Source organism: Urocitellus parryii, chromosome 4, assembly GCF_045843805.1.
Source record: "Urocitellus parryii isolate mUroPar1 chromosome 4, mUroPar1.hap1, whole genome shotgun sequence".
In the NCBI taxonomy this organism is placed as follows: Eukaryota; Metazoa; Chordata; class Mammalia; order Rodentia; family Sciuridae; genus Urocitellus; species Urocitellus parryii.
Genome location: NC_135534.1, coordinates 23,562,212 through 23,578,457, shown reverse-complemented (window position 1 = coordinate 23,578,457; position 16,246 = coordinate 23,562,212). Strand labels below are relative to the sequence as shown.

At 39.8% G+C, this 16,246-nt stretch overlaps 1 protein-coding gene across 2 annotated transcripts in view; it reads left to right on the top strand.

Annotated features, from left to right (window-relative positions):
• Positions 1-16,045, top strand: part of Ttc17 (tetratricopeptide repeat domain 17) — a 106,257-nt gene extending 90,212 nt beyond the window's left edge. For both annotated transcript variants that reach the window (XM_077798131.1, XM_077798130.1), the window contains 3 exons: positions 11,447-11,566; positions 13,195-13,338; positions 14,905-16,045. In XM_077798131.1, the coding sequence (XP_077654257.1) occupies positions 11,447-11,566; positions 13,195-13,338; positions 14,905-15,036 (396 nt within the window). In that variant the 3' untranslated portion in view covers positions 15,037-16,045. The remainder of the gene's footprint in view (positions 1-11,446; positions 11,567-13,194; positions 13,339-14,904) is intronic.
• The last annotated feature ends 201 nt before the right edge of the window (positions 16,046-16,246 follow it).

The window sequence follows — 16,246 nt, the reverse complement described above, 5'->3', positions numbered from 1 at the left end:
AAACAGGGACATCTGATAACTATCCCAGGATTTCATTTGGAAGGTCTGGAGATGAGCTTTTTATGAAGAAACAAAACAGGAAAATGAGCCTTTCCACATTGGAGTGTCAGCCAACTCAGCAGTCGGTGATTAGGTTACATTTATAACACTTTCCTTGCCGTAGTGAAGAAAGGGTGAATGCTCTCCTTAAGAAGATAACGTCATCTGGAACCTCTGCAGTTTTTAGACACCTTTAATAAAATTGTACGGGACACCCAAGAGTTGGGACTGAAAACCAAGAGGAAAGGAAAAACAATAGAAATATACCCACAGATGACCCAGGCATAGGAGCTAAGGCAAGGACTTTAAAATAACAATGCAGTATTTACTACAATTTTAAAAATCAAATTAGTAGAATATATAATTTGTTGTAGCAAAAGAAATGAATGATAGATTGAGGCAGGTTATTAGAAAATATCCAAACTGAAACAGTAAGACATAAAAGGAATTTAAGGGGGCTTCAGATAAGGGCATGAAGGACATGTGATATACATCCAGAAAGAAAAGTCCACATGTGGAATACCTGGAAGAGGAGAGAGAATGGGGCAGAAGCAATGGTTGAAGAGGTAATGATTAAGAATTTCCAAAAAAAAAAGCCAGGCACAGTGACACATACCTGTAATCCCAGCAGCTTGGGAGGCTGAGGCAGGAAGATCACAAGTTCAAAGCCAGCCTCAGCAAAAGCAAGGCACTAAGCAACTCAGTGAGACTCTGTTTCTGAATAAATACAAAATAGGGCTGGAGATGTGGCTCAGTGGTCGAGTGCCCCTGAGTTCAATTCCTGGTACCCCCCCCCAAAAAAAAAAAAGATGAAAGATGTTATTCTACAGACTCAAGAAAGTCTGTGAAGAAATCCCACTATAATATCATAGCCAACTTCTATAAACAAAAGATAGAATAAAATCTCAAGATAGAGAAAAAATATATGTTTTTTCAAGTGAACAACTATAACTGACAGCCAGCTTCTCAACAGGAGCAGTAGGACCAGAATGCAAAGGAATGACACATCTCGATTGCTGAATAAAAACACTGCCAACTTAGAATGCTGCACCTGAAAATACCCTGCAATGTAAAGTAAATACAATATTCATTATGTGTGATATTGGCCAAAAGATAGACAAATAAGCCAATGAACAGAATAGGAGGCCATACATGTATGGTCAGGTGATTGCAGGAGCACCAAAGTATTTGAATGTGGAAAGTAAAAATCTCTTCAACAAGATGTTTCTGGAGCAGCTGGATATTCAGATACAAGGGGAAGAGTGCAACTCACATCCACAATCGCCAACTGGAGATGAGTCATGGACAACAGGAAAGTGAAGCTAAAACAATAAAACTACCTGAACAAAATATAAGAGGATATATTCAAGTCCCCAGTGTATGTAGGTAAAAAAAATCTTAGGACATAAAAAGCATGAATTACATAAAAGAAAATTGATAAATTCGGCTTCATCAAAATTAAAACTTCAACAGATACTTAAGAAAATAGACAAACCACGAACATAAAATATTCGCAGCTCATGTATCTGACACAGGACCTGAATCCAGAACATAAAGAACTACACATGCAAACTAAAACCCAATGAGATATCATTTACATACTTTTCTAGAAGGGTTAAAATGAAAGATTGATAATAGCAAATGTTGGAGAGGGTGGGTAGCTAGCAACAGGAGCCCTCCTGTATTGCTAGCAGGAGGGTAAAATGGGATCATCATTTTGTAAACAAGTTGGCAGTTTATTAAAAAGCTAAGCATGTATAACCCAGTAATTTTATTCCTGAATATTTATCAAAGATATATGAAAACATGTCAAAAAATACTTGTTAGAAAATGTGCACAGCAGCTATTCCCAATAGCTACTGAAATTGGAAACAGATGCCCATGAGTGGAAGATGGAGAGACACTGGATCATACATTGGATGCTCTTTAGCAAGAAAGAACCAACATTCACAAACCTCAGCAATATGCTAACAAAAGAAGTTGGCCAATGTACAGTTTCAACTGTGTGGAGTTCTAGAATAGGCAAAACTCACCTGTGGGGATAGAAGTCAGGTCAGCAATCACTTTGTGGAGGAAGATGTTGACCGGAAAGCATGAAAGAACTTTCTGGATTGTTGGATATTCCAGTTTTTAAAATAAAGATTTTAGTACACCAAAAATAGATCCATTACCAGCAGACTTGCACAAAAAAAAACACGAAAGGGATTTTTGGGGGCAGTAGAAAACTAACCCAGATGGAAACTCAGACATTCTGAAATAGCAAAGAACAACTGAAAGAGAAAATATAAATAAGTATGGTGCTATAAAATTAAGACAGTAAGACCTTCCAAAGTTAAAATTTATGACAGAAGTACTACAAACAGCAGAAGGGAGTTGCCTTGATCAGTTTGGATAATCCAAGGTCCCTTTAGACATTTCACGTTCATGTTCTTCACTGGCCTCACTTGACACTCAGGTTATGGGATGGGAAGTGTGGTGAGTGTGGACCTCCAGAGGGAGCCTTCACAGTAGTTCACACGCTAGGCCAGGGGCCATTAGTTGCCTGTCTCCCTTTCCTGTCAAATGGCTGCTCATATACAGAGCAACAAATTAAATGATTTATTGTGCTGCCATGGCTTAGGTTGTCAGAAGATGCATATGAAAATCATTTCCCAGGCATGGCTGTCTACAAGAACCATAACACTTGGAAGCACAAAGCTGTGGCTTTCCACCAGGTATCTGAAGTGTATTTACAGTTGTGCTGTCTAGATAGAGCTCACCAACCAGGGTCATCTTTATCATAAGCTAAGTTGCTTATAATCGCTCACATTCTCCCTTTGCAGGTTTTCAGGGGAGTAGAGCTAGAAAGTTAAATCCAACATTGGTTTCCATTGTAGACTTACCGAGTAACCTCTATGGCCCTGTTAATAACTTAAATACAGTACTCAGACTTTAGGATGTGTGAAAATCACAATCTTATTAAAAGTGATTGTTGGGCCCGTAAGATCCCACTTCCATATTCAGTAGGTCTAGGGTCAAGATCAGGATTTACATTTCTGAAAAGTTCCCAGGTGATACTGGATGATGCTGCCCGTCTGAGGACCATGCTTTGAAACCCCTGCCTTAGGAAATGGCAAGAACAACACAAGTGCTACTTTCCTGTTTGCCGTCCACAAAATAGCAAGGATCTCTGCATTGTCTTGGCTTCGACTTTTGCAGTAGTCGTTATTCTGTATTATTTATTCAGATGTTCATCAATAATTATCTCCTTAGGGAGTTTTTGAGTTTGCATTGCCATAATTTTCACAGTCCGCAGATGGCATTAGTCAGATCTATTTTAGACTTAAGTCTACACACATTATCAGAACCTTAAGTCTCATCCCTTGTTGCTGTCCACACACAGTGCTCAGAAGATTCTGCAAAGGTCTCTTCCTGCAGTGGCCCCAGTTCTTCACCAAACTGCCACTGTGGTCAGTTTGTTTGCCAGGCTGCCACATAGTTCTGGTTGACCTTGTGAGCAGATGCACAGTCATTCTTCCACTTTGGTCCCCCACCTCCCTGGGTGCTGGCTCATAGATGCTACTAGATGCTGACTGGATGAGTAGCCAGTCCAGTTTGATCGGAGCCAATCGCAGCTCCACCTTCTTCATCCAGTCACAGACCCAGGCACAAACATGGGAGTCCCTGCAGAGTTTGGCCCAGATGCACCAGCTGCCCCAAGGCAGTGTCATTCCTTCTAGGCAGCCTCACTGTTGCAGCTGGGTTTCTGGTTAGATTGATTTCATGGACAATGGAGAGCAGTGGGCTTTTTTTTTTTTTTTTTTTTTTTTTTTTTTGGCATAAGTTTGTATCCAGCTTTTATCTCTTCCCACAAGAGGACGTTTTATCCCCTGCCACACAGTGGCTTTTACCACCAAATTCTGGGAAAGTGGGCCCCCAGTGAGGCTTCAGTCCCATCTCTCCATCCATGCCTTTTATGTCATGGTGCCTTAGGCATTTAGAAGGATATGAAAGTCTGCTGCCAACTCTCTGTAGTGCCCACGCCCAGTGGTTTTGGAACTGGCTAGATAGGTCGTTCCTTCTCAAACTACTCAATAGGCTTCTCATGGCCTTGCCTTCACTGGGGGCAAAAACATGTGTCCCCAGAGTCCTGCAGCTAGGTGGCAGCAGTCCCTGGGAGCTCTCTCTGCCCCTTCCCCCATGTGACAACTCCAGGGCAGGCTGAGTATGGGAGCACTGGGCTTGGCGTTTCATAGGCCTAGAATCCAGGGGTTCCATCAGAACAGGAAGTGTCACACTTGGGAAAGCCTGAAACTGTTGCTTCCTACCAGTTAATTCACACTTCTCCCACCTACTTGTAGTTTCAGTGCTGCCTGGTGACACAGGTGAAGTTCTACTTCCATGAGATTTCAGTTTCCTGGGAAACAGCTCAGAAGTTAACATGAGATCACTTTCTAATGAGTTTTCATGGATAAAGTGTTAGATTTTAGTATTATCAGGAAAGTAATATAAAGTAATAATACATTTTAATTCTGAATGAATTGAAGATGCATGTTATAATTTTTAGATTAATCACTAAGAACAATAAAAGAATTATGATTCAGGAAAATGAAATAATAAAAAAATTAGGTTATGCCAAAAAGGATAAAATGTATAAAACAGGTGGTTAAACAGAAGGCAAATAGTAAAATGACAAACTCAGTATGTCAATAATCACAATAAATACAGAAGGATGAAATACTGCAATTAGAGTACTAATATTGTCAGACTGACTTTAAAAATTGAACCCAGTTATGTGCTTTTTTAAAAGTAACATCTTTTTTAATATTATTTTTAGTTGTTGGTAGATCTTTATGTATTTTATGTGGTGCTAAGAATCAAAAACCCAGTACCTCACACATGCTAGGCAAGCACTACCACTGAGCTACAGCCACAGCCCAAAAGTACCATGTTAACTTAAGGTTAAATGATTAGAATGAAATAACAACAACAACAACAAAAGATATAGCATGCAGACACCTAAGAAAGCTGATATAGTCATATCAGATCAAACAATGTGGAATTTAAGGAAACATTTCTACCAATAAATGTAAATGTTTTCAAGTGATAAAGAAATCAGTCCACCAGGAGTATAGAAAATTGCAAATCTGTATGAAACTGAGAGCATTCTTCCAAATTATATAAAACAAGCATTAAATATTGACAGATTCAAAAGAAGAGATAAAGAAACCCACAGTCATAAAAGACTTAACATATCACTAAAAAACTGATGGAAATAAAACAAAAAAAAATCAGTACACATAGGAAACATCTTACTAATAAATGACCTAACCAGTATTTACATAATCTTGCTTTCAAAGGTGACAAACAACTCGTTTTTAAAAATGCACATTTTTAAAAAATGCTCATTTTACTATAGTTTTCATAAGCTGAATTATAAATTAAGCCTCATTTAAAACATTAAATCATTTAAAACATGTTTTCTGTCCATATTAGAATTAAGCTAAAAGGAGAGATATAAAATAAAATCCCAGTTATTTTGGTAACATTAAGCAGCACACCTTTAAATAAACTGCAGGTCAAGGAAAAAAAAGATGATATTAGAAAATATTTTTAAATGAATTGTAAAAGCATAGCATATCAAAACTTGGTGCAGCTAAAGCAATGCTTGAGGGGAGTTTATAGCCTAAGTGGATTTATTAGTTTAAAAAGGAAAAAAGGGAAGAGAGGGTTTAAGGCAGTGATCTATACTTCTGTTTCTAAAAGTTAGGGGGTTAAAATCAAATCAAAACTACACAGAGATATTTCTCATTAATTGCATTTGCAAAAATCCAGTTTGGTAAGATACTTCTGGTGATGCTACCAGGAAACAGGTGCTGTCGCACATTGCTGGTGGAAATTCAAAATGGAATGATCTCTATAGAGAGCAAATTAACTATATCTTGCATAATTATTCACTAACTTACCCTTTCAGCCCTTTTTTAAGGAAATGTATTATTTTCTAAAAATACATTGGCAATAAATAAAGCAAAGTGCCCATGAATGAGACTGTTTATTGTAGCCTGGCTTGTTGTAGCAGACTAGAAGCAACCCCAGTATCTAGCAGTAGGGGACTGACTGGATAAAAAGTTCCCTGTGGAATGCCTATATAATGGAGGCTTCTACAACTGTCCCCCAAAAAGGACTCCTTTGTAAACTTGTAGGAATAAACTCCAGAATATTTATAAAGAAGGGAAAAACCCAAAGTAGAAAAAATATCATGGTAGGTTACTAATTTTTTTTTTTTTTACTGGCAAAGGGAGGAAGGACAGATAGAGGGGGAAATTTTAATTTTTCACATACACACAAATGACATCTATTGATTGTACATGTGAACTCCACCAAACTTTTGGAAACCACTTTCTTTCAATCTAAAGGGATTTCCAAACAATAGAAAAAGAAACAACTTCCCCCATTACTTCCTTGAAACAAAGATAACCTTGAAAATAAAACCACACTCTGAAAATGAAAATCATGTGTATTTACATCTATATATTATATAGAATTTTTAAATTAAAGAATTTATCTCATTGATGAATATTTCAAAATCATAAGTAAAATATTAAAAGATTGAATTTAGCAACATATTTCTTAAAAAAAAAAAAGAAAAAGATTCACCTTGACCAAATTAAGCTTATCTAAGAAATACTGAAAACAGTCTACCTTTAGGAAATCTAGTATTTTATTCACCAAATTGAAGGAGAAAAATTATGAAAGCAGTTCAGTAGATTGCTTTTGAGAAAATTCATCCATTCATGGCATAAAACTAATGCAGAGTAAACAGTAACTTCCTTGATCTTATTAAAAGAATGAACAAAACTTCAAGATGATTCCTAATGGGAAAAAATAATAAAAATCATTTTTAAATCAGAGAAAGAATGCATACCACCAACACTTCTTTTCAGGTTTATAATGAAAGTCATAGCAACTAAAGTAAGAAAAAGAAACTAATGGCATAAGGGTTAGGAAGAGAAAAATGTTAATTCATAGAGGATGTCATTATCTGCATAGTAAACCCAAAGGAATCTACAGATTTTTAGGAATAATATTTTTATCAAAGTGGCTGCTTACAGTCAACAAATTAAAATGTCGTATTTTTATATAGCAATAAAAATATTAAGATAATTTTAAATGTATTTACATTGTTCCAAAATTAGCAAGATTTATGTGCAGAAAGTGATAAAATTTTTTGAAAGGCATTTTAAAAGACATGAACACAGATATATAATGTTCATGGATAGGGAGACAACTCCATAAACTTGTCAATTTGGTTTACAGAGTCAATGCTATTATAATCAAAATTTGAACTTATGTGGAAGGGTGAGGAGTGAGGAATTGACATGATACTCTTGAAAAGAACTGGCAATTGCTTAATCACTTTCAGTCCTTACATTTTATAGAAATATTCAGTTCCATGTGTGTTAATGACCAAATTACAAAATCAAAACTAGAAGTTAGACTAAAACTTGGGAAATTATGTTTTCAGCGTGGAATAAAGAAAGGTTTCTTAAAGTAGACATAGAGACAATTATAATGGGAAACACTGAATTGAATTACATTAAGGTTTAATGTAAGAAAATTAGAAGTGCTTCACCTACACAAAGAACATATAAATTTATATAGAACATATAAATTGATGAGAAGGATAAATAATAAAACAGAAAATGTATTGAGACTGGAGATGTAGCGCAGTGGTGGAGCGCTTGCCTAGCAAGGCCATGGGTTCCATCCCCACTCCACGAAAACGAAAAGAAATACATACAAACAAATAAACATACAAACAAATAAACATAGGAATCAATAAATACCCAATCTCACTAAGAATTAGGAGATACACAATAAGATGGTTAGATGCCATTTTACTCCCACTAATAATACCAAAAGTTGGAAAGAATATATGGATCCCGAGGCACTTTTTTTAATACTTTGTTTTCATTTTTAAAATTGAACTTTTAAAATTCTTTAAAATCAGGCCATTATAGTTATACATTACAGTGGAATTCATTGTGGTGTATTCATACAGGCACATGACAGTTTGGTCGGTTTCATTCCCCTGTTCCTGCTCTTTCCCATCCCTCCACTCCCCATCCCCTTCCTCTTCTCCATTGTTCTCCTTTTCAAGAGGCACTTTTAAACAGTGCAGGTGGGATTATAAATTAGCACACCACCTCTGGGAAGCAATTTGTCATTTTCTTGTTTTTTGTTTTTTTAAACATTTGCGTATCCTGTCTCCCAGCGATTCTTTTAAGTATCTGCGGTAAACTAGAGAAACTGCACATTTATTTGCAACAAGAAACGACTCAAACCTCCATCTGCAGAAAATAGAGAAATGCATTGTAGTAAATTCACTTAGTGGACATTTATTTGTGCAGCAATAAATGAACTAAAACTACAAAGAACAGCATGGATGAGTCTTAGAAATATAGTGATGAGTAACAACCACCCCAAGCCCCAGAAGACAGCATACAGCACACCATCTTTAGAAAGCTCAAGAAGAGGCAAACTAAGTAATTTTGTTGAAGCAAATATACGTGTGTGAGTGATAGAACTGTGTTTAAAAGAAGCAATAGAATAATAAAGACAACTTTCATGTCTGTTGTTGTTACTGGAGATGGGACCTAGAGGCACTGAACCACATTCCCAGTCCTTTTTATTTTTTATTTTGAGAAAGGTTTCACTTAAATTGCCAAAGGTATCATTAAGTTGCCCAGGCTGGCCATGAACTTAGCAATCCTCCTGCCTCAGCCTCCCAAATCACTGGGATCATAGGCATGCACCATCATACTGACAAAAGACAAGATTTAGAATAGTGTGTGCCTCTGGGAGCATAAAAATACACATAAATGCAAGTTCATTCTTCAGTAGGGTGATTCTGGGGTATTCATTATTTGATGTCATAAAGCATAAAAATATGTTTCATGTAATGAGGTATACTTGTATAATTATGTTTATGTAATTACATACTTATACATGTTACACAATTATAGCTCTATATACTTATATAAATATTTTTTGTATGTCAGATACTGGCATTAAAGAAAGATAATTGCATTTTTTAAAAAATAAAATTATTTTGGGAATCCAGTCAAAAGGTTCAGGTCACTAAGAAGGAGGAGGTTAGCTTCAGATTTCTCTGTAATGTCTTCTACACTATGAGCCAGTGGGGGGAAAAAAAAATACCAACAAACTGAGGAAGGAGTGTGCTATGGTTTTATACCCAAACTCTGTTTTAGTGTTAAAATAGCCATACTACCAAGACTGCAGACAGAAAGTTTTGAACATAAATGAGTGTATTAGTTCACTGGGACAACCATATCAGAATAGCATAGAGTGGGTGGCTTAAACAACAAATTTGTTTTCTCATGTCCAGAGGCTGTGAGTCCAAGATCAAGGTGTTGACAAGCTTGGTTTCCACTGAGGCCTCTGCAGGGCTCACATATGGCCCCACCCCCTCCTCACCCCACCCCACCCCACCTCCGTCTGCCTCTCCACATATTATCTGGCTTGTCACACAGGAACCTGGTGCATCTCTTATAAATCCAGTCATATTGGATTAGGCCCTGCCCTAATAGCCTCATTTCAACTTAATCTCACTAAAGACCTTCAACTGTAGTTATATTCTAAGGTTCTGATGATTGAGATTTTAAAATATGAATCTTGGGGTAACACATTTCAGCCCCTAACAGTTATCTCCAAGAATATTGTTTCCATGGACTCTTCTTGAGGAAACTACTAGAAGATGAACTTCAGCTAACCAGGAAATGATTGGGGAAACCACACAAAAGTAATGTCACTGATCATTGAATACATTTAACTGTAGCACCAGTACTAAAACAGAAGTGGGGCATACGGTAACAGATCATAATATAAATACTATATGCCCTGACAATGTAGAGTTATAAAATTACCAGAAATCAGAAAGAAGATAGGAATCAGGGTGTTTTCTGATGCCTCTTCTGTAGTATCAGAACCCACCGATAGGTGAAATAGATAGAAAAATCCCAGTTTAGACCTAAATCCAGACTTAAATTAAGTGCTGAGATTTTGCATAGGTAAAGAGAGCATCTCATTAAAGGAAGAGGTGCATTAACTATTGGGAGAACTTAGTAGTCATCTGGAATATGTATTAAGTTGGAGATCTATCTTTTGCACTACACTAAGTTAAATTTCAAATGGATCAAAGAATTAAATGTGAAAAATGAAATTATACAAGTTCTGGGGGGAAAATACATGATAAAATTTCTTGAAAACCTTGAAGTGAAGAGGGCCTTCCAATTACAGCTGAAAATCCACAAGTCACCAGAGGTAACTTAATAAACTGAACTCTATAGAAATCGAAATCTGTATCATGCAAATCCTATCATAGGGAATGGTGTGATCTCCTTAATATATAAAGTGCTTTTTCCAATATACATAATAAAGGCCTAAGAAAAATTAGCAAAATATAAGTACAGATAATTCACAGAGAAGAAATACAAAAAGATGGTCACTTGTACTCCTAAGTAGGAAAATACAGATTTAAATCACATTTTTTCACCTATTCTAGTGACAAAGGTCCAAGGTTTATAAGATCAGTCTATAAGAAATGGGGACATTCCAATTAAACTGCTCCAATCCTGTGGAGGGCAGACATCTATCAAAGTGAAAAGTATGTATTCTTGACATGGCACGTCCACATCTGGAAACGTATCCTTCAAGTGCACAAATGTAAGATTCTGCCTATGCAAGGTTACTTATGCAGCATTGCTGTAATAGTGAAAAACTGAGAAAAAGTGGAATAATCCTTAAAAGGATTCAAATAAATAAACAACAGTATATTCTCACAAGGAAATACTATACAGCAATTAACAAAGAATGAGGAAGCTTCCCATACTAAGGGGAAAAGATCTCCACCAAAGACTGCTAGAGCTAATAAAGAAATTTGGCAAAAATAACAGGTTACAAATTCAACATACAAAAATCAATACCTTTCCTATATACCAACAACAAGTCTGCTGAAAAGAAATCAGAAAAATACTTCCATTCACATAATCTCAAAAAAAATAAGTGTTTATAACCTGGCTTTTGAAACACATGAGCTACCAGTCCACAAGGTTACATTTAAGTAAACTAGAACATGAAATATGGTTCTGCTAATCTGCTGTACGAGGCCCTGAGCAAGATACTTTGCTTCTAAATCAGTTTTCTCCTTCATAGAAAGGCTGTGTAACGGTAGTAGGGGCTCTTAGGACTGCTCCAGGGATTCACACCAGGACAAACCTAAGTGCCTAGCACGGTGTGGGCACTTACTGAGTACTCAGGTGAATGGTGGCAACTCATGTTCCTGTTCCTTATCCTGATAATAGTATGTTGCTGGAGAGGCGCCATCTTAGCTGTCCTTTCTTTGTAGAATCAGACATCCTGGGTCCTTTCCAGCATGGCAGCCCTCTACTGGAGAGTGAAAGGCCAAGGAAAGAAGGCCATTGACTGCCTACGCCAGGCCCTCCACTACGCTCCTCACCAAATGAAGGTGAGTGGGACTCAGCGGCAGGACCCTCCATCCTGTGGTCCTGTCTGTGGCCCTATGGTTTATTCTGAACCAGCCTTCCTCCTGCTCGCCCAGTCAGGACACAGGACACAGGTGGGATAGGGCGGGAGACCCCGTAGCCTGGCCTGTAACAAGCCTGTGAACGGTCCCCACTAGCGTGCCCCTGCCTCAGCAAGTTGGAACTTGAGAGAAGGTCTTGAGTATCACTGTGAGATATTACATTACTCAGTACCTTTTCAACTGCACTGGGGCCGACCCATTGTGCAGCAAATACATTGGCCTAAGTAGGCTGCCACCCTGGAAGTCTCTCTGGGTTTATCTTATCCTCGGAGAGTTGGAGGCCTCTTAAGCTCTTTTGAGTTCGCTTCTAGGCATTGGACAGAAGCAAATTCCCATTCCTGTACATACATTGGTCAGTTTCCATTCCATGACTGACTATCCCCTTTTATTGTGTGGTGCTAGGAATCAAATCCAGGGCCTTGCACGTGCTAGGCAAGTGTTCTTCCACTGATCTACACCCTCAGCCCTTAACTTCCTGTTTAGCACACTCCCCCACACCTGCCAGCTAACCCTGTAACATCAGTCTTCTCCAAAAGGTATTAACATTTTAATGGCTGAAAATATGCAGTATTTTTGCAGCACATCTGTATCCGTGTGTGCTGAGTCCTGCATTACTCCAGTTCTCATCCAAAAGACATGGCTCCTGTCTTCCTTGTTTGTACAGGCAGCATTTGGGATGCCGGAAGGGGCACAGGCTTCATGGTGGGGCATTGCTGTCTAATCAGCTCTGCTTGTTACTGGTTTTGTGGCCTTAGGCAAGTTATTGAACTTCTAGGACCTCATCTGAGGATATGCACTCTGTAGATGTCCAGTAGGACACAGAGTGGTTCTTGTTTTCTGATTCTCTGTGTCTCCTGTGGAACCTGGCCCTCTGTGGTACAGCCAACAGCTCAGGTAACACACTTAAAAGGGGAAAAAGTTAGGATGATGACGATGTTGCTGCTTGTTCAGTCCATCATTCTGGCCTGTGCCTTAGGCAGCGGGGAAGGGCCAAGTCTGCATCGGGATCAGCAAACTTTCTGTAAAGAGCCAGAAGGAAACATGTATGCTCCACTAGTTGCCTCGGTTGCAGCTAGTTGATTCTGCTGTGGTAGTATGAAGACAACCCAGAAATTCATAAAGGAATGGGAAAGACCACTGCAGTAAAAACTTCACAGAAGCAAGCAGCAGGCTGAATTTGGCCTGTGGGCTGAAGCTTGTGGTCCCTGCCCAAAATGCTTGGGCTCTATTACAGCTTGAACTCAAAGTGTGTGTCTGTGCACTTTTTATTACCAGTCTGCCCCCGGACAAGGGTTGCATAAGAATAACAACTCCATCACACAGCAGATTGTCTACTTCAACTGACACGTTGGTTTTGGAGGCAAGACTTTGTCAATGAAAGATATAATTGATCTAAGCTTTGGTGCAGTCTCTTCCTGGCTTGCTCTCCTATCACAGAGCAGGAGCCAATGGCACACCAGCACTGGAGTGTACCCTTGTTCTACCACCCACCAGGTGCACCTCTATGGAAGCTCAATAACCCCTCTCTCCACTCCCCTCCCTGCTCCCAGGATGTGCCCCTGATTAGCCTGGCCAACATCTTGCACAACGCCAAGCTCTGGAACGATGCCGTCATAGTGGCCACCATGGCAGTAGAGATCGCACCACACTTTGCTGTGAACCATTTCACACTTGGCAACGTCTATGTGGCAATGGTAAGACGGGTGTGGGCTGCGCAGACCACTGTGCTGCGGTGCAGGGGCACATCTTTGATTTTAAAGCTTCTTTGAATGTGTCATTGTCCTTCGGTTTCCTCTAAGTTTAACATCTAAAACCACCAGCTCCTTCGAGGATAAATTTTACAAATAAGAGGTTAGAGAATTTGGGGTGTTTTGCTTGGTTTGTTTGTTTTTTTTTTGTTTTTTTTTTTTTTTAGTAGTACATAGATTCATCTAAGTATTTACTGCTCTGAAGTTTCTCACCATGAATAGTAGAATCAGATTTACCTACAATTTTCCAGAAACCTCACCTAACACTCCACATAGGCACACCCTTGAGCCCTCTTGCTTCCAGGAGGGGGTAGGTCCCTGTCACTGCACTCAGGATGCCCACACACACCTCTCTTGCCATATTTTTCCCTTGTGTTATAATTTTTGTTTAGGTGTCCATCTCTCCCTCTAGACTGTGAGCTCTTTAGAGACAAAACTCTTCCTCCCCCTGTTCCCAGCACTTCACAGTGTTTGGCACATAGTAGGTACTCATCAAATATTTAATGAAGGATGAAATTCCACTAGTGTGACAGACACCATTTACAGAGAAAATGGCAACGCCATATTCCCTCATTATGGTCAGAGTCAAGGACAGTTTGGGAACTTAAAACCCCAAGGGTCCCCAAAAGCTGTCATAACCAAATTTAACACAAGAGTCATGCCATCCACTTTCATCTAAAGCATGGTGTCACACATGGGGCTATTCCCAGGATCCTCTCCATAACAGTTAATAGAATGAGCAGCCCTGAGCTATAAGCTTTATGTGTCGCCCTGACTTCAGAGGCAGGAAGTACAATTTGGCCAGGTTGGGATCGCTGGATGTGCAGATTTCCCTCTCTGCTTCTTGAAATTGAAGAATCTATTTCTGTCACCAGTAAATGTGAAATTTGCTACTATGAATGAAGAATTCTGTCTGTTGGGTTAGAAAGAGCCACTTAACCAATTGGGTTGGGCTTTTCTTTGAGAGTGTTAACCTAAGTAAAAGATTTAATGCCTTCAATATGGCAGTGATCATTTCCAAATCCCGTTCAAATTTGTAAATGTTAGGGAAAATAAAGTCTTTACAAGTCTAATCGAGACACCTGACTTGACTTCCATCTTTGCAGCTCCCTAGAAAACCCAGGCGGAGGTGTAATGAGCATTAGCTGGGCATGTGTGGAGAGGTTTCTGTGAGGATTAAATGCGAGGGTTTCATAAAGCACCCAGCCCAGTGCCCGGCACGTTTCGGGTACTCAGTGACACTAGTTCTTGCTGCTGCCTGAATTGTTCCCCTGGTGGGCTCCAGCCTTTGTGGGGGGGTGACTGACACCTTTCCCTGGGCTTCTCTGGCTCAGCTCAGCTTTGTGATGCTGCACATTGAGATCCAGCTACTCCCTCCTTCCTGGTCTGTGCTCTCTGCTGAGCTGTAGATCACTGAGCAGTACTTTAGAATTGTCACTAATGTGGAGATGCTTCCTGAGCCTGTTGGTCTAGGGCTGCCATTCCCCTCACATTTGTCCCTTTCCCCCACAGGAAGAGTTTGAGAAAGCACTGGTGTGGTATGAGTCGACGCTGAAGCTGCAGCCCGAGTTTGTCCCAGCCAAGAACCGGATCCAGACCATTCAGTGTCACTTAATGCTGAAAAAGGGCCGCCGTTCTCCCTAGCACGCTCCTTCTCTCCTCCCTTCACTCATGCTCTCAGAAAAAGAGTCAGAAAAGAACCCAATCACTGTCGGTATCTACTTTTAATGATGTGTGTGCAAATTACTGAGTAAGACTTAAAGCAGGACTTTCACGTATGTGGGAATTGGTTTGGTTTTGGTTTTCAGTTCTTTCCCCCAGCCACCCTCGGAAGAGGCATCTTCAGAAACACAAATTTCTTAGGAAGAAAACACAGCTTAACGATATCGTGTAAATACTGAGCCAAGACATTTCTGGAGCTACGCGCTGTCTCCAAAACCGCGAGGCCTGTAGGGCTTTCCTGAGAGGCCCAGCCAGCCTCCTCTGGAGGAGCCAAACCACACTGCACATCCTCTGCTTCCTGTCGTAGCCTCGGTTGTCAGTGGAGACGCAAGCCCAGCTGGTGCCAGCCAGTGAGAAGCAATGTCCCGCGCTCCCTCCACCACCCTGCAGTCCCCAGTCTTGTCCATTCCATTGCTGCTAGGTTACAAACTCTCAGAGGTAGTTTGCAGGGGAGGAAGGGGAAACGATTTTTAAGACAAAATATTTACAACAACCGAAACTCTTAGGATCACCCGACCTTTGTAATGTTATTTATGTTGGGGAGGGAGGGGGGCTGAGGAGGGGGAATCCGCAGTGTGCAACATCTTTATCATTTGTACTTTAATTACAAATCGCAAGGAAACCAATACGTTGAAATCCTATATAACAGGTTTATATATATAGAATATGTATATTTGAAGCCCTCTACAGACTGAGTCTATGTTTTACTAATTCTTTGTTCACTGTGTTACCCATCTTGGAACAAGGTGCACCTGGCGCTCCCTCTCCACTAGGCCTCCCATGAGCTCCTCGGGAGAGAGCAGGATCCAGGGCCAGTGTCTCCACACAATGCCTTTGGCTTTGGTCCCAGGAGAATCGGAAACTCCAACAGTTTGGAATCTTCAAGGGCACATATTGAGAACAAAAATAAAAGTTGTTTATGAGCAAAATAGACCTGTAATGTGATTCTTCTTTAGAACCAGGCTCATGTGGACGCTGTGGAGCCTGCCGGTACCTTGCCTCTGAGCTCCCCAGGTCCTAGGATGACTGATCTTTCTTTCACGCCACCAGCTCTCTGGTGGATAACCTGATTAGCTTGAAACACTCAACCAGCCACAGTCCGCAGTCAGTGGGTGAGCGAAGTGGGTGTACA